The sequence below is a fragment of the Platalea leucorodia genome (genome assembly GCF_965183815.1).
Source record: "Platalea leucorodia genome assembly, chromosome: Z".
Taxonomy (NCBI): domain Eukaryota; kingdom Metazoa; phylum Chordata; class Aves; order Pelecaniformes; family Threskiornithidae; genus Platalea; species Platalea leucorodia.
The window spans coordinates 36,263,817-36,283,513 of record NC_138858.1 but is presented as its reverse complement, the minus strand read 5'-3'; the positions used below and the strand labels follow the sequence as shown (position 1 = coordinate 36,283,513).

Below are 19,697 nucleotides of genomic sequence, written 5' to 3'. Positions count from 1 at the left end.
AGGTCCCAAGCAAGTGGTGAGGGGGACACCCTAGTTTCTTCTCCCTCCTCCATCCTGCAAGTGCAACAGGAAAAAAAAAAAATACATAGCTACCCCTAGAACGGAAATAAAAGATTCCACACTTCTATAGAAATGTACCCTAGTCAGTTCACAGTGTCTTTGACCAGATAAATATTTTATTATTTTTTTGGAAGAGGAAGAATTTGTAGTGTTATTAAAATACTTCCAGTGATACAAAAATAGAGTAGGTAACTAAAAGATTTAATTACAAAATGCAATTTACGTCACTCTACTACTCTAAAATTAAGTATGAACATGTACAATACTTTCAGTGCTACTGCATTATTTACAGTGTTTGATTTTTATAGAAAAAACCCTGATAGGATGACTGGAAGGAACTGAAAAGGTAAGCTGAATTTAGAAAACAACTTATGGTTTCTGGCCATCACAGGTGAAAGGCCAATATCTGAGTAAACAAAGTGTGATCCCTACAGGGCTGCTGGGCAGCAATACTAACAATTCAGTGCTCTGGCTAATTAAAGCTTATTTTTAAAAAAGCTCAGTGTTTTTATGCTTATGGTTATATGGTAATATGCAAAAGTGAACAAGACAATCTCTGACTACAGAAATTTAAAGGCTTTGTAAAGAAAATACATCATTATTTTTTTTTACCAGCTAGTAATTGCTTTTGTCTTACTCCACACTGTTTCTAGTGTCTCCTTCAAAGCTTAAAAGCAGAGTTTTTGAATAGGACATAGAATTCTCTTCCTAAACATTGGCAAGCTGGCTTCCTTCAACATTTGAGGTTTAGAGGGACACCTCACCAGGTTACAGAGCTTGGTGGATTCCAAGAATCCATAACAAAAAAATCAAGTGCTACTAGCAACACTATTTTATCCTACTTCTTCTGGGTCCTTACCCTTTATTCTATCATGAAAACAGAACTGGAAACTAGAAATATAATGACACTATGACTTCAAAGGGTTTTCCTTTATGTCAGCTGTTTTATTTTTCTAAAGATATACATCTAAATAAACAACATCAACACCACTGTCCTCTGCTTCTTTCCTGTGTTTTCAGTACATGGGCCAGACATGTCCATCACAGAGACCTGGTGGGTCAGGAACAGTGTAATTATGCATTTCTCTCCTCCTTTTGCAGTGATTGCACTGACTTTTGATACAATTGCAAGATACCACAGCCTTTAGCTAATTCACCTGCCTTGCTGTAAAGGAAGGCTTCCAAGGAAAAAAAAAAGCCAATGAAAGACTTTTTTTTTTTTTTTTCCTCCTCCCTAGAGGACCTTTTCCCTTTCGAATTTAGCAAACCTTTTATTTTTCTGTTGAAATTAACATTTTTAAAGTAGTTACAGGATTTTTTTCTTGCAACATGTTTTTGCATATCAGAACAAAACCCTTCTATTTTAAGTAGTTGCCACAAAAAATGGGGACAGATTAATAAACGTCTACATAATAAACAAACAACAACTGATAGTTAAAATTCAGAGGACATTTCCTATGAGACTCTGCACAGTCTGAATAAATAATTTGTGTGAGGCTAACGAACAGGCATAGTAACGTTTTCAAAATGGCACACTATCAAATCCAGAGAACTGCACTCCTGCTACAAAAGGCAAGGAGAAGGATATGCATTCTGAGCTCCATTGACTCTCCAAACATGGAGACCACAGACAAAGAAGAGCAGTATCTATAAAGTGCCTTGTTTATTGCTGATCTGCGATAAGGCTTCTCTGGGAATTTCTGCCCTACAGAAGAACAGTGAAACTGCTTTCTGATTACACCATCTATCTGACCTACAGTAAGAGCTGTGAAGTAGTACCTATTAACATCCATAGATCCTACCTTGGAGTCAGGGACCCTGAACAGCACTGGCTGGGGACAGAAGCAGTGGCAGGTGTCATTGCTACTAAAACTTTTTTTTTTTTTTCAATGTTACATTTTAATCATGAGGAGACCATTCTGAAAAGCCCTACCTCTCTACTGCAGTTCTAAGAAACCAAAACAATGACTTCCAAGATACATTACTCATATTGCTGTGCAGTTAGAGCTCTCAGTTAACTCCTGAGAGTCTGAATTGACAGTCTTCGGTCTGCCTTCGCACATGTACCAACAATTCGAAAAATTAAAGAAGTCTCAACCCAGGAGTTCTGAGGAGAAAACGTCTATAAGAAGGTATGGAACACTGGTTGACAACAAAGTTACAAACAAAAGGATGCATCCTATGATGTACCATTAGTTTGGTGCAGGACAGCAAAAATCACTCATCTTCCCTTTCCAGAAAGGAACTAACACCTACAAGGAATTAGTTCATTAAAATGCTTGTAATTAACACTCAAATCTTTGAATGGGAAATACAGCAAGTTGCTACAGTTTCCTTGTAGTGCTGGAATAAATGTCCTAGAGTGATGAGACCCACATTTCTACAATGAAATACAGAAAAATGGCAAATTATACTCCACTTACACTGATTATATATGTTTCCTATAAAATTTAATGAATAAAGCCTGTTAAAATAATTAAATGTAAATACTGTATTCTGTATCTTTATGTGAACACGGGCACTCAGTAGTATCTAAAAGACTCTTTGAAGACATTCTGTAACTTGTGGCACATTTTTCCTTGTTTCCTATGGAAATAAGACTACAACATTAGTCTGCCTGCACAACTCTGATCCAACAGAGCAGTGATCCTGCAGACAAATATGGCTAACAGGCTCAAAATGCGGTATGTAAAAGACAGTCACATCTTATGAAAAACAATCAATCAGGATTAGGACAGCCCTAACAGCAGACATCCATGGACTCTATGGAGCCCAGAAAGGGAAAGGCTTGATCTGGTATTTGCGGGTCCAAAGTCAGTCACAAATCAGAAATCCGGAAGAAATTAGACTGTCTTCTTCCCAGATTGACACTGAATGGGAAGGAAGGCAAAAAGGAACATGGGGTGGAAAAAAGATGAGATAAAGTTTTGTTGAATCATCTAAGTGCATACAGACATTGTGCTGCCTAGATTACAACACTACCAGCTTGTACTCCCAGACTACACAACCTGTGTTATAAAACATGCCCAGATGTTTTTAAGGGAAAGCATTTCCCTTTTAGAAACCCAGTAGTCCTGTACTGCTAGTTGATAGATAAAGTCTTTTCCAGAAGACATGCCTAATGCATCTCCACAAAAGAGAGCCATGTTTTCAGCACATGCTTTGCTTGCTGTCTACACAATTCAGCTGAGAATGGTGCAGTACTGCACAGCACCAATTCTTCACAATACGCTAGAGTTCTGAAAGAGATCATAGAATCATAGAATGCTTTGGGATGGAAGGGACTTTTAAAGGTCATCTAGTCCAAACCCTCTGCAGTCAGCAGGAACATCTTCAACTAGATCAGGTTGCTCAGAGCCCCATCCAGCCTGTCCTTGGATGTTTCCAGGGGCGGTGCATCTACCACCTCTCTGGGCAACCTGTTCCAGTGTTTCACCACCCTCATCATGAAAAATTTTTTCCTTGCATTCAGTCTAAATCTACCCTCCCTTAGTTTAAAACCATTACCCCTTGTCCTGTCGCAGCAGGCCTTGTTAAAAAGGCTATCCCCATCTTCCTTGTAGGCCCCGGTTTAGTATTGAAAGGCCGCAATAAGGTCTCCCTGCAGCCTTCTCTTCTCCACGCTGAACAACCCCAGCTCTCTCAGCCTGTCCTCATACCAGAGGTGTTCCATCCCTCTGATCATCTTTGTGGCCCTTCTCTGGACTCGCTCCAACACATCCATGTCCTTCCTGTGCTGAGGACCCCAGGGCTGGATGCAGTGCTCCAGGTGAGGTCTCACCAGAGCAGAGTAGAGGGCCAGAATCACCTCCCTCGCCCTGCTGGCCACGCTTCTTTTGATGCAGCCCAGGATACAGGTGGCCTTCTGGGCTGTGAGTGCACATTGCCGGCTCATGTCCAGCTTTTCGTCTACCAGTACCCCCAAGTCCTTCTCCTCAGGGCTGCTCTCAATCCCTTCATCCCCCAGCTGGTACTGATACCGGGGATTGCCCTAACCCAGGTGCAGGACCTTGCCCTTGGCCTTGTTGAACCTCATGAGATGACTCAGACCTTTCTTTTGTGCAGCATCCATAGGAGGTAGAAATCTAAATTGCGTAACTCCACTTCTTCTCTAGGAAGGAAAAGTAATTTTTAAAATTAAAATTAAGCTTCCTCATTTCATCATTCTTTTTGTTGGCAATGACTTCATAAGATGAAACTACAGGATGTTGGGAGAAATTAATGTAAGTCCGGATGCCACTTATTCCACTCATAGGGATGTTTTTAGCATTGCTAATATCCAGTGTGAAATGTAAATATCAAGCAAAACACACATACAAGATTTTAACTCATTCCCAAGAAATTACCATAAATTGCTCTGTCTAAAGAGTACTTCATAAATACATTTTTCGGAGCGCGAAGACTTCCAAGCCCCAAATCTGAGTCAAACACAGCATACTTCTGATGAAGTAAGTTTCAGATGGCAGTCACAAATAACAAGGCGTATCTTAGTTCCTATTTTCACAACACTTTTAACTGAAACACATGTAAAGGAATGTGACCTGAAAGACAATGGATTTTGGTTGTAGAATAACAGTAAGAATTTCATATTGCAAATAACTTTTCCAAAAAAGTGATGACAGTTTTACACTTTTGAACCATTGCTCACTGCAGTATCTGTATAATGAAGTCCTTTAGTACTGTTGAAATCTACCACCGTAACTGCTAATCGGTTCTTAGGGTCACAATGTATATACCTAAATTTATCCCCAGATGACATCACATTACTGTTACTCTACAGAGTCTTTGCAAAGCATGACACTGAAAAGTAACTGCTGCCCTATGTAATTCTTAAAAGAAGCAATTCCAATCTTACACCTTCAACATTCTCAAAAAACAAAATCGCAACTGCTAGACCAAATTAAGCAATTCATTTCTGGAATGTTTTAACAAAGTAATTTATTTCTTATTATAAATGAAGTTAATACTAGCACATTGTTGTGGTTTGGGTTTGTTTTTTTGTTTGTTTTTTTTTTTTTAATTTTAAAGATATACTAAGATTCCCAAACAACCTTAAATTGGTTAGGAGTTTAAATTACTGAAATAATCCATTAAATATTTACAAGAAAAAAAATATCCATACCATACCTGTGCCCTTGCATGAACTTCCCCAAGGAGACCTGAGTACTGCTGTTCCATATATTTTTTTTGTTTCTGCCAACAGTTTTCCTGTGCTTTCATCTGTTCAGCCATTTTGCTAAAAGCATCTTCCTGGCTCTGCTGAAGCTCCTTCATAGTATCAGACTTGTTCTTACAAACATATTCGAGGTGGGATATCTGTGTGACACACATTTAAAAATAAATTCTTTTACCTCTCAAAACACCTTTTTACTTTAATTGTACATATTAATTTAAACACAGACTATTCCAACATAAAATCTAAGTTGTAATTTCTTCAACATTTATTAAAACTAAATAAAGCCTTTCACAACAGATTACTTACTTGAATCTTGCAACAAAACTAAGACATATTTTGGAATAATGAATTTTCCTTGGTTTAAGTTTTGCCATCCTTATATCACCTTACAGATATCTGTTGCCTTCTTTGTTGGAAACCTGAACTGGATGCTTCCCATATTTTTTTGAAAGAGTTGCACCAAATCTTGTGCTGCTAAATTAGTAAACTGAGTATACCAGTCCTTTAGCAGTTTGCAAGGATTGCAAGTAATAATGAAAAAACAGCCCTCAATTTTATTTTTTGTTTTATTGGAAAGCCAAGACACTCCATATATTAAGTACTAAAATAATTTCAGGGAATTTTAGCATACTGAATGTTTTCCTCACAAGTAGCTAATTACTTTATGATGTGTTTTCAACAAGCGTGAAGGGATTCACTCTGTGTTTTAACTTTGCAGCTCCCAAGCAAACTAAATAGAGTAATGAATCAAGCTAACAATGACCTCTAAATACACATGCCTACACTTTGTTACTGGAGAATATCAGCAAGCTATCTTCCAAATAGATCATACAAAACTGCAGAAAAATTTTGCTCTCAGAAAGCAGGTACGACACAGGTAACAACACTGCCCCAAATCCCTGAAAAGCTGGTAAGTACATGAAAAGAGCCCTAGAGACCTCACAATCAATCTCAATAATGATACTAAATTAAAAAGCAAGAAGCAATAAGACACAACCCTCCCAAACACTGCCAATAATGTTCACCCCATTCCCTTCCATTCCCCTTCCTCCTTTAATTCAAAAGAAAAACAGAAATGTACACCCAATCTGCATAATCCAGAATTTATTTTATACTATCCCTGTTTAGTAATTTCCATTGACTGATGAGTTATTTACTAAATGATGGGCAGAGTCAAAACGATTCACTGTAACCAGCCCTGTCCCTTACTTGGGCCAAAGAGTGGTCACAATTCCAGCAGATGATAAATGTCCAAAAGAGCTTTTCCCTTCCTATGCCTCAAGAACAAAACGTCAGGGCAGCCAAGATGTAGAATCACTCTACTAGACTGTAGGACTGGCCTGATCAATGGAGCCAGAACATGAACCAAAATCCTGAAGAGTGGCATATGTTAGTCTGTGGAGCCAGTTTAAGTTATTTAAAAAGATGTCTTTTCTTTCCTAAAAACACAGGGATTTCTGGGGAGAAAGGCCACGTAAGCTTATTCACATTAACATTATTCACAGAAGTACAGCTTCTCCCTTAAACAAATATTGACATGAAGTATTTTCTATTGTATTTCTATTGTATTGAACACAAATTTCATAACCCAAAAGTTACAATTAAACCAAAAAACCACACTGGCATTTTTTCAGATAATACCTCTGAATCATAAACATATAATTTAAAGATTATGTTCCTGGAATAAGTGCATTTTGTTTCTTTTTTATGCTAAAATAAAGACTTGCTTTATTAGTGTAAATGACTAAGTTCTTTGAATTGCTTCATCAGTAAGATTAATTTATTTTCTTTTAATTAGGTCCCTGTGGCTAATATTGGCTAGTACTATTAGCATGTCCTGCACAGAAAGTGGAGCTCAGAGACTTCATACAGACTTCAGTCACATTTACATGCCCACAGCAATGGCATCAAACTGAGTTGTAGACAAGCCATAATTAATGGTATTGAATTATTAACGTCCAAATTCTTTTTGAAATAAGATGAATGTCAGTCCTTTTTAATGATACTGTGATGTGGACAAATGTCACTGAATTAAATAGAGGTAGCTGGTGCCTAAGGACACTTACCTTCTCATTAGCCCTGTTGAGGTCTAAGATCAGGGCATCAACATTCTCCTGCAAGACTGCACAAAGCTCAGACCAAGAGAATCTATCTAGGATGCCTTCTGGTTGTTTTATAAGCACACAGCCTGCTACCAAACGCTGGTATAAGCTATGGAGGAAGGTTAGCTTCTCCTGAGACAAAAAGAAAAATTAACTGTTGTTTCTGAACAGTGTTAGAACCCAGAGATGCATCATACGTGTAGTAATGTGAGCTGCACGCAGCTGAAAAAACCTCCACAAAGCTCAAACGTTTTTAAAAACAATACCATTAATATTTGCAGTCATACATATTAAAGCCAGAGTAAGAAAAGTTTTTACAAAATTTGTCTAATTAGACACAGTATATAAATAAAGACCGGCCAGTCCTGCAGTGGTCACAACCATGACCTGATACAGATAAAAATTTCCATGCTATTAGTACATGTGATTTAATCATTCATTGTAACATCTTCAGGTACATTCAAATTGTACTCACTTCCAACATCTGCACAGCACGCACAAAATTGTCTGATTGGCTTAGCAGCACAACACACTGCTTATACAACTATCACTCTAAAGTCTTTTAAAAATTGTTTTTGTGTGGATTACGTATGACTAAATAGCTATGCCTCATTCATTTACACTGATTTTAGTCAGTAGTATAATAAATTGATGCAAGTTATAAATAAACTTTAGCAACAATAGCATGCAACAGAAATTCCAGCCTTCATCCTTTTAGTACAAACATGCAACTTAGCAACTTTGATTAAGACAACAATAGAAAGCTCTACCTCAAAAGCCACAAGAAACAGAGCCTTTATTCAAAGTCAGTAAACCATTGTAAAGGTTCCCATTGTTTTCCAGGGGCCCTGAATGAGGCTTTACATCAAGAAATTGTGGATGACTGAGATGGGGAACTATGGTTTTTCTGAGCCCTTTCCATTATATCTAGGTGCATTTTCTCACAACTATTTCATGGTATTTCAGGAAATAAAAAAAAAAATCGTAGTTTAGTTTAGGCTAACTTTGTTTCTAGCAGATCTCCTAATACCCCAAGGAAAATCCAGTGTGCCACCATCATTACATTTTTGCTTGAGCTGTAACAAACCAAGGATGATAATTATCCACTTGGCCTGGAAAAATGGATCCCAAAACCCAAAAATCAATTCACACATGTTGAATGCAACCACAGTGTTGTAGACATGCTGACTTTACAATGTAGCCAGGCTTCTAGTTTCCTTCACTTTAATCATTATCCGATGTGTATAACAATTCCAGCTGCCTCATGTGGACACTATTTAAATACCAGGCTGCAAAAGAGGTGGAAAGAATGTTTCCTTTTTACTCAGTTGGCATCTGTGTCCAAATTTGTGGAAGTAATGAGCTCAATATGCACAACAACTACGATAAAGAATATCATTGCTATGGCTAGTACAGAACTGCTTTATTGGGGGGGGAAGCAACAAAATTAACATCTGTAAACAAATATAAGGAGAGAGATAATAGTTCTGAAGTAAGACTTTGTGAAGCAACTCCCACACATAGCACACCGCAACGAGCTAACAGGTCACAAATAAGAATTTCTAGGGTTTGTGGCACACAGGAAAAACTACCTCAATTCCACATTTGCTATCTATCAATTGCCATGTGAATCAGTAATTAACAACACATGATGATGATACTATTGTGTGTTCCAACTGTAAAACACTTTTCTTAACTTTCAATTTGAAAGAAAGAAATAATTGTTCATCAGGCATAGCTCTTTAAATAAACATAGTTGCTCAAAAATTTAAAATACTGGAAGGGTTAAGCTATTACTGCTGATAGAGAAGGATCACAGATCAGCAGGAGAGCACCTGAAGAGCAGCACAAAGGAATTCCAGCCACTCCAGCCAGTAAGTCAGCTTCATGGGGGGGCCCAACTTAAATGCCTCTATGCAAACGCACATAGCATGGGGAATAAACAAGAAGAGTTAGAGACATGCACATGCCTGCAGGGCTATGATCTTATTGGCATCACGGAGACATGATGGGATGGCTCCTATGACTGGAGTGTTGGAATAGATGGATACAGGCTCTTTAGGAAGGACAGGCAGGGCAGACAAGGAAGGGTTGTCACCCTCTAGGTCAATGACCAGCTGGAGGGCATGGACCTCTGCCTGGGGATGGATGAGGAGCCAACTGAGAGCTTTTGGGTCAGGATTAAAGGGAGGGCAGGGACATTATGGTGACATTATGGTGGGGGTCTGCTACAGGCCACCCGACCCGGAAGGCCAAGCAGATGAGGCCCTCTACAGACAGACAGGAGCAGCCTCAAGTTCACAAGCCCTGGTCCTCACAGGGGACTTCAACCACCCTGATATCTGTCAGAGGGACAACACAGCATGGCATAAGCAATCCAGGAGGTTCCTCCTCCAAGTGATAGAGGAGCCAATGAGGAGAGGTGCTATGCTGGACCTTGTTCTCATCAACAAGGAGGGGCTGGTGGGGAATGTGAAGCTCAAGGGTAGCCTTGGCTGCAGTGACCATGAAATGGTGGAGTTCAAGATCCTTAGGGCACCAAGGAGGGCACACAGCAAGCTCACTACCCTGGACCTCAGGAGAGCAGACATTGGCCTCTTCACGGATCTGCTCGATAGAGTACCTTGGGATAAAGCCCTGGAGGGAAGAGGGGCTCAAGAAATCTGGTTAATATTTAAGGATCACCTCCTCCAAGCTCAGGAGCGATGCATCCCAGCAAAGAAGTCGGGCAAAAACGCCAGGAGGCCTGCATGGATGGACAAGGAGCTCCTAGACAAACTCAAACACAAAAAGGAAGCCTACAGAGGGTGGAAGCAAAGACAGGTATCCTGGGAGGAATACAGAGAAACTGTCCGAGCAGCCAGGGTTAGGAAAGCTAAAGCCCTGATAGAATTAAATCTGGCCAGGGGTGTCAAGGGCAAGAAAAGCTTCTATAGGTAAATCAGTGATAAAAGGAAGACTAGGGAAAATGTGGGTCCTCTCTGGAAGGAAATGGGAGACCTGGTTACCTGGGATATGGAGAAGGCTGAGGTACTCAATGACTTTTTTGCCTCTGTCTTCACCAGCAAGTGCTCAAGCCACACTGCCCAAGTCACAGAATGTAAAGGCAGGGACTGGGAGAATGAAGAACCACCCACTGCAGGAGAAGATCAGGTCTGAGGCAATCTAAGGAACCTGAAGGGGCACAAGTCCATGGGACTTGATGAGATGCATCTGAGGATCCTGAGGGAACTCCCAGATGAAGTTGCTAAGCCACTGTCCTTCATATTTGAGAAGTTGTGGCAGTCCAGTGAAGTTCCAACTAACCTGAAAAGGGCAAACATAACCTCCATTTTTAAAAAGGAAAAAAAGGAAGACCAGGGGAACTACAGGCCAGTCAGTCTCACCTCTGTGCCCGCAAGATCATGGAGCAGATTCTCCTGGAAACTATAAGGCACATGGAAAATGAGGTGATTGGTGACAGCCAACATGGCTTCACTAAGGGTGAATCATGCCTGATGAATTTGGTGGCCTCCTACGACAGGGTTACAGCATTGGTGGATAAGGGAAAAGCAACTGATGTCATCTACCTGGACTTGTGCAAAGTATGTGACACTGTCCCACACAACATTCTTGTCTTTGAATTGCAGAGACATGGATTTGACAAACGGACCACTGGGTGGCTAAGGAATTGGCTGGCTGGTAGCACTCAAAGAGCTGCGGTCAACGGCTCGATGTCTCGATGTCCCAGTGGAGACCAGTGACGAGTGACGTTCCTCAGGGGTTGCTATTGGGCCCGGCACTGTTTAACATCTTTGTCGGCAACATGGACAGTGGAATTGAGTGCACCCTCAGCAAGTTTGCCGATGACACCAAGCTGTGTTGTGCGGTTGACACACTGGAGGGAAGGGATGCCATCCAGAGGGACCCTGACAGGCTGGAGAGGTGGGCCCATGTGAACCTCATCAAGTTCAACAAGGCCAAGTACAAGGTCCTGCACATGGGTCAAGGCAATCCCAAGCACAAATACAGGCTGGGTGGAGAATGGATTGAAAGCAGCCCTGAGGAGAAGGACTTGGGGGTCCTGGTAGATGAAAAGCTGGACATGAGCCAGCAATGTGCCCTCACAACCCAGAAGGCCAGCTGTATCCTGGGCTGCATCAAAAGAAGCGTGGTCAGCAGGTCGAGAGAGGTGATTCTCCCCCTCTACTCCGCTCTCCTGAGGCCCCACCTGGAGTACTGCATCCAGCTCTGGGGCCCCCAACTTAAGGAGGACATGGACCTGTTGGAGCGAGTCCAGAGAAGGGCCACAAAGATGATCAGTGGGCTGGAGCACCTCTCCTATGAAGACAGGCTGAGAGAGTTGCGGTTTTTCAGCCTGGAGAAGAGAAGGCTCCAGGGAGACCTTATTGCAGCCTTCCAGTACCTGAAGGGGGCCTACAAGAAAGCTGGAGATGGACTTTGTACAAGGACATGTAGTGATAAGACAAGGGATAATGGCTTTAAACTGAAAGAGGGTATATTTAATATAAGGGAGAAATTCTTCACTATGAGGGTGGTGAGGCACTGGAACAAGTTGCCTGGGATGCCCCATCCCTGGAAGTGTTCAAGGCCTGGCTGGATGGGGCTTTGAGCAACCTGACCTAGTGGAAGGTGTCCCTGCCCACGGCAGGGGGGCTGGAACTAGATGATCTTTAAGGTCCCTTCCAACCCAAACTATTCTATGATATAGAAGGAAGGAGAATGAATATGTCCTGAGATCTTGTAGATATTAAATACATATTTCAAAATATGTATCTTAAAATCATATTTTGGGGATAAATCTGTTAAGACTAAGAGTAACCATCTGATGTATGTAAATGTATAAAGTTAAGATTAAATAAAGACTCTTTTTGACAGTCATCTTTTCTCTGGTAATACCTCCATATCCTTCTGGTAAGCCCTGGTAAGCTTCTGGATTTCATTTTCAGATTCTGTGGCACGTACTTTCTCCTTCTCCCAGCATTGCTGCACATCCTGTAGTTCCATTTTTAAAGCTCCTATTAAAGTCTCTCTGTCTGCACACTTAGTGTGCAGGTGATTTAACTCTTTATTGGCATCAGCCAGGTTATCCTGAGCTTCCTGTAGAACAGAGGCATGGAACAGAAAGGCTGGTAAGAATTTCACTCTATAAAATGTTACCTTAGTCCAGTGCTCAGCATCTGAGGAAGTAAACAGTCACATAGCCACATGTGTTCAGAAGACTCCAGGCTAAGCAGACTGTATCTTGTCAAGAACAGAATTTCAAAATTGACAATAGTCCTTCTCCACAGCTGGTAACTAAATAGCATCAGAAAGCCATCTCAGAGTTAAAAGCTCTATGATGCACAGACCTTCGAAATCTCCTCTACTCCCACACCTGAGATGCAGAATGTATGGATGCAAGTTACCCTCTGCGGAGTGGAGAGATCTCAGAGCTAGTGAAAAGATACATTATTTTCATAAGTAAATCTCTGATCCATTACAGCTGAGTGAGTAGGCAACAGACAGAGGTTGTTACCCACTGTATTCTTTATCTGCATGATAAAATGCATGAGGACTCTCTTCGGAGGTTTGACCATGGGAAGAAACTAATAATCAGAAATGGTCATAAATGCAATCATTATGTTACTAGTACCAAATCTCACAAGGTAAACAAAGAACTTAATACACTACCCCTTTTCAGCCAAAAGATTGCGAAGATGGAGTGGACACATACACACACCTTCCTCTGCTACAACCACTGGACTTCCAGCACTGCTAAAGTTTGCTGGAAGTCAAACTGAAAGCATTGTTTTTCATAAAATCACAGCTGCTTATATAGGAAATATAATAGGAAAGATAATCTCAAATTCATCAGACAATGCCAACTTTTATTCTTCTTAATGAAAATATTAAAAGATAAAAGCAATGTTAAATTTCTAACACAAATGTTTTCAGACCGGATCTAGTTTTCACTCATATGTACAATTTTATTACCAAAAATTTAAAGAGATCAGAAACTGGTGTACTGCACAAAAAACAGTACCGTGTGTGTAGCAAACTCAGTTTTTGCACAAAGAATACAAGTATCTGTTGCAATGGGTTGCAAAATTTTTAGGTGCCTTACAAAGGTGCTGCAACAGAAGCAGAAGTCTTAAGTCTTCTGAAAATAAATTAGTAAAGAAAGTTCAGATTAGATGACAGGAGATTGTGTGCAAGTATCAATTAATATGAAGATTCAATAAGTGTTGCAGAAGTATCTGTGACTAAACTGAAGTGATAAAGCAGCATATCCCCAGCAAAAGAATCTGAGAAACACTGGGAGTAGAGACATTCTATTTTGGCAGTAATATAATACACTGCCAGTTGGGAGATTAAGTTTAATCATGACCTCAGGACTTCCTCACTCCCTTGGCCACTGAGGTAACCAGACAGGACATTACAAAAGCGGTGTGTCAGCCAAAAACAGAGACAAAAAAAATTCTTGTTCAGAAACTAAAGAAAAGAGTTCTCAAGTGTTTTTATCAGTTCCTAGGTAGATTTTACTCTAAGAGATTTTGGGCTGCAAATTGTACAACTGTTAAGGACGACCTGATCCTTCACATATGCATTAACTTGTCTGATAAATACAAACACACAAAAAAACCCCCAAAGGACAGCTTTAATAGAATGTGCTTTCAAATGAACAGAGTTAATTAAATTCTCATTTTTTTGAGAAAAACGGTTAAGAAAAAAAATTACTGATGCTGATTTCAATATAAAACAATACTTTGCAAATTGATAAATCTATTTCAAATTATTTCAGAAATGCAATCATTGAAATGATCAGTTCTGTAGTCTAAGGTGGTAACCAGAATAAAGCAGCATGCAAGGCAAATTAGTCTGCTCAACAGAATACAATGATACAGAGACTTATTCTGATAAGAAAAAAAAAGATACCATAAATCTAGAAAGATACTTTTACAGAACTTTTAAATTCTATGTTAAGTTCATGAAACCATACCTTAAGGTCTTGACTTAAAGCACAGATTTTCTCTTTGGATATCTCAAGTTCTTTTGTCATCTTTTCACACAAAGCCTTCGTTTTCCCAAGCTGTGAAAAATGCAGAGGTCAAACAGGCTTTTATAGAAAGGCTACATAATCACTTGAATATAAAGGAAAAATTTTGTACATAAATGTAAAAAAACCCATTGTTTTCAATTCCTTTGACAATATTTATACTCCATACAATCTACATAATGTGCCACAACAAAAGCACTAAACTCTTTTATAACGATTTAAGATAAATAGCAGTGGCAGAATCCCAAACTGAGTCCACTGTTAACTTTCCCATCAACTCTCAAAATAGCTGAGAAAAACACAGACTTTGAAATGCATTTGAAAATGTAATAAATTTAGATTATGATCTGGGGAGTTGTTTGAGAAAACAAGTTTTCAAAGTCAGTGGCCATTTGCAGAAATTGTCCAGCCACGAGCATGGTCTCTATTTTTTACTGAGCACCGGATAGTACTCGCATACCCATAAAAAGCAGCAACGTTCCCAAGAGGCACAGTGACTACTGAACTGTTTGTGGTGTTACAAGCAACCACCTTAAAGGTAGCTCATGACCATAACGCATAGTAGCTTCACTTTCCACTTTCAAAAAAGATAATAACACATCATAATAATCTGTATCTTTGGTTACCTGATGATGAGGTTAGCAATACAAATGTCTGAAAGCATCGAACAGAGATGTATTATAGTGCAGGTTACTGCCAGCACTTGAGCATTAAGGAGCAACTCAGAAGTAAAATATCCCATTTACAAAATTTACAAATTACTTTGGAAATTATATTTTTGTTTGGTCTCAAATCAGGAGACCTGGCAGAACCCTTAGAAATAATTACAGTAAATTACAGAATGCTACTGGAATATTTCCAGTCTTTTTGTTGGTTTACTAGCCTTCTCTCTCTCCTCAAACATATTCTAGCCTCTGCACTACACAGAAAGTCAAGTGCTTGTTATCTGTCAAAAACAAAAGACTTATACACCTTTCAGTCACACAAATGAACTAGATCATTTAATGTGATGTTTAATGTGTAACTTAGACGTGACACATGACAAATTTAACAGCATATTTCACATATACATACAGGTGTACACTTATATTAATAACTTCATCAATATGTGGGGTCTTGTTGAAAATCTCTCTATAAAAAGAACCGCTACATAATTACTCAAAACTAAACCCTTACTGCTGTGTATTAAAACATCCTGTTTTTATTGCACAGTGCCCTTCATAGTCCCTTTGTGCATTATTGTATTATTAAAAAGTTTTATTACTAAACATATCTACTATATAAAAAGCCAAAAGCAGTGTTATCTATGGGGGTGGGGGTAATCAAGAAGGACAGAGCACTGCCCTTTCTGTGCACCATGAAGGTGCTCGGTGATCTCTGGCTCCATATGACAACTTCAGGGTCAGTCACACGCAGTCCTACTGGGAAGTCTTGTGGCAGGTCATCAGTTGGTCCTGCTCTGCTTGCGATTTATTTTCCTTGACAGTTCATTCTTCTTTCTGTCAGAATACTCTCTTTGCTTTCTTAGCAGCCACCCCCTTGGTCTCCCCACTGCTGTCTCTGGCACAGTTTCACAACAAAGCACATCACTAAGCCAAAGCCTGCTGAGTCGACTTTTCAACTGTGCTGCCTATCACGTGACATTCCTCCTCCCAAATAACAATTCGCTGTGGGTAATATGTTCCTAGTTACTCTGCAGCTTCCAGACTTGGGTCTCAGAAGAGTTTCATAATGACTATACACATCGGTTCTCTTATCTCACTGGGAGAGACCTAACAGTGCTTGCTGTTTACAAAAGTATAATTGTCTCCATGGTCACTTATTTTTGTGCCCGTTGAACAAACTCAAAGGTCTTGCAGGAGACCATTCTTTTCCAATAAAAGAGGCAAAGCCAATACACTTTTTTTTGTTTGTTTTTGTTTTTTAAGCATTGTGAGTGACTAGATAGCCTATGCATTTGTCAAAAGACAAAACCTAGAAATGAAAAAACAGTACTGGCATTTTTACAATCTTACCACAACTTGCCTTTCTGTATTTTCCAATTTTATCCAAAGATAAGCTAACTACAAGTTTGTACAGAAAGCTCTAACAGTGCAGTTAACTTCTTTCTACAGGTTTTAAAGCCACAAATTCATAAAACATTTACACCCAAGAGGATTAATTTAATCACATTAGCAATACAAATAAGAAAATAAATAAAAGATTGTGACTTTTCTGTCAGTGAAATAAAAGGCCAGCAGGACTGCATGGAAAACATTTTATTTTTTTCAAGGGTAAGACTTCCAAGATTTAAATATTTCCATTATTGTCTTAGATAACTTAAAGAATGTATTGTCACGCTCTTATTTTACTTGAAAAGACCTCAAAATAGCACCAGAAGAGATTTCATCATAAACACACTCATCTCAGAAAATTATGCCACTTTTTAAATGCACAAAAGTGTGCACATTTACATAACTGATACCAATGACTGTTGAGGCTCAATATTTAGGATTATTGCAGTATACACTGCCCAACTCTTAAATCATCATCCTTCAACTGAAATCCTAGATATGAATGGTATATTTTCCTTAATGTTTGTTGAAAATAATAACCCCAACAGGTTTAACAAGAAAACAAAACCAAATTAAACTAAAAAGCAAAAAAGAAAAAAGAAAAACCCTTTCTCCCTGTCCCTCCAAACGTAAGTGAAACTTTACTGTAGGGCAAGCTTAGAGAAATAGTAGTGACAGAGATTATTTCTTCGGGTGTACGTGAAGCTGTCAACTCAACATTCCCACTCTTCTGACCTTTTTTACAAGCAAAGCGTATGTACTGCTGCAGGCCGAAGGCGATACATATAGAACCAAACAGTGCAAGTGTTACCTCATTAGACATATCTTCCAGCTTGTTCTGGTAAGCTGTCAAGGTAGACCTCAAAGTCTCAAGGACAAAGAGGCTCGGAGGTTTATCTTTGTCCTTACAAGTGCCTGAAGAAAAATACAGAATGAAAATTAAGCCTTAAAGCCACAGACAGAAAACTACTCACCCTGGATGAGAGGTATTAAAATTAGTTAGGGCTTCAGTGACAATACAAAACATTGAACAGCAGCCTTGTTTGCCACAAGAGATGTAGCTGAATAGCCATACTTTCACAGCAAACACAGCTGAAAGACATTTGTATAAAAGCTTTAATACAAGATACAGAACTGTAAATTCTGGATTACATTTCTACCTAATGTATTTGGCATGTAGTCTCACATGTAATTTCTACTGTGGTCAAGTCTGTGCATTCAGTCAGACCAGCCAACTTTAAAACCGCATGATAACACACTTTGAAAAACATGTTGCCTGAAAGTTAAGTATGTTACACTTTTCCTGACATTATTTTGCTGTTGTGACTATGCATATTATAATGTAGTACTTCATTTACTCAAACCTTTACCAAGCCAAAGATCACATGACTATGTTATGCTTGGAGAGGTCTTAAAAACCTTTTAAATGATCTTGAATTTCATTCCAAAGGAAATAATAAAAAAAATTTATTATCTGTCTGCAGAGTCCTACATAACGTTTCAATTATAAATCTTAAAGCTGATATATCCATTATATACACACTACACTTATTTATTAAACCTTTAGACAGAGACTTCTGATCTGGTTGCCTTAATTAGGGACATATGAACAAGTTTGAGCATTCCAAAGCCCATAGTACAATGCGCTAAGAAAGCAAAACAACACTGTATTGATCAAGAGGTCACAAGATGTCAGCTGATATTAAATTTCCAAGAACAAACTACTCATTTTTTTCTGGTGTTACAGCAAAATACCAGGTTATTGAAAGATTCTTCTTCTCAGCATTATTTATATTAGTACACAGCATTTATAAACTTATTTTGTAACAAATTATAGTATCATCTTTACCACAAGTCTTAAAATGTTCTATAAGCAAAACTAACTTTACCAACGCTAACAGCATCCTTATTTTGCAAAAGAAGTGAAAAAATCTGTGGCATTTGAAATCCGGAGAGGCTGAACAATCGTAACTCCCAGCAGAACTAAATTATGATACAGGTGTTTATCACCTCTGAAAGGTCAGTGTCACTAAGCAATTCACCTAGGGTGGCTCATAAAGTCAAACCAAATACTAAACTCTAAGCCTTTTCTTTGGCTCTCCATAAAACTTTGTCAGCTAGAGGAGGTGCACTTACAGACTTTCAGGTTGGTGTGGGTTTTTTTGTTTGGTTGGTTTTTTGTTGTTGTTGTTGGTTTTGTTTTTGTTTTTTTTTAAGAATCCTATGGTTAGTGTTATCTAATAAGTATGACATTCTACTCAAAGCATTATACAAAAATGATAACTTGTCCTGTAGGCTATGCATAATGCACCAATGGTAGTCAGTGGAAAACTTAAACATAGACACAAGTTGGAAAGTATTGTCAACAGCCGTTCTGAAAATTTTTTCAATTAATTAGCCTCTTTTCTCCCAACCTTTTGATAACACCAGAAAGCGTAGAGTACAATTCAGATTGGGCACTAACTTTTCACTTTGACTTGCCAGCCAGCAGTTACTGTCAAAGTCACACCTAGTCAAACCAATGTCGGTTTGTAAGATCACCTTCTGTAACAGGAGCAAGATCTGCTCTATAGCTCACAAGTGAGTTTAAAAAGAATGCATGTCCCAGTAACAGACTTCTGCTCTGTCCTACCAGCCACTCCAGTGGACACCTATTTACCACAGTTTCTAAAGGTCTACAGTCAGGGAAAAACAAAATCTTCTTAATGAGACTCGAGTACCCTTAACCAAACCTCTGAGTCCTAGAGATGTCCCAAATAGCCTTGTTACACTTAGAATCAACCCAAGAAGAATTCATAAAATCTGACCTTTTTTGAGAAGTTTAGACTTCACATTTAAGAAAGAGACTAGTAACATCTTACTATCATTTTTATCACTTAACCACGGCTATAGTTAAGGATGCACAGGGCTCCAATCCTATCTTCTCAATTACAAGAGTGACTTCTCACTACTACCCATTGTAGGAACATTTTGCAGTGATCTTGTTGCATAGAAGAAAAAGTACTATTCTTCCATACTTCTAGCTCTAGAGAAGTTTTAACTCACAACTCTCATTCAGTTAAAAATAATACCTATTAAGTCACTCTAGGGGTTGTCTTCCATCCCATGGTTTTCATCAAGCTGTCTAAATAATGTTATCTTCATTTCTAAAGTCCCAACCTGCAATGCTGTCACTGAAACATGCCTCTGAACTATCTTAATTTACATCGTATTTGCCAAAACCAGACTTTTGCCAGTAAACTTTCCATGCTGGCATTCCTTGCCTT

General features: G+C 39.0%; 1 protein-coding gene across 1 annotated transcript in view; it reads right to left on the bottom strand.

Moving 5' to 3' along the window:
• Positions 1 to 19,697, bottom strand: part of CCDC171 (coiled-coil domain containing 171) — a 158,146-nt gene that overhangs the window by 91,264 nt on the left and 47,185 nt on the right. Inside the window, 5 exon segments of the mRNA XM_082336783.1 lie at positions 5,188 to 5,376; positions 7,303 to 7,470; positions 12,238 to 12,438; positions 14,321 to 14,410; positions 17,243 to 17,346. Of these exon segments, the coding sequence (XP_082192909.1) occupies positions 5,188 to 5,376; positions 7,303 to 7,470; positions 12,238 to 12,438; positions 14,321 to 14,410; positions 17,243 to 17,346 (752 nt within the window).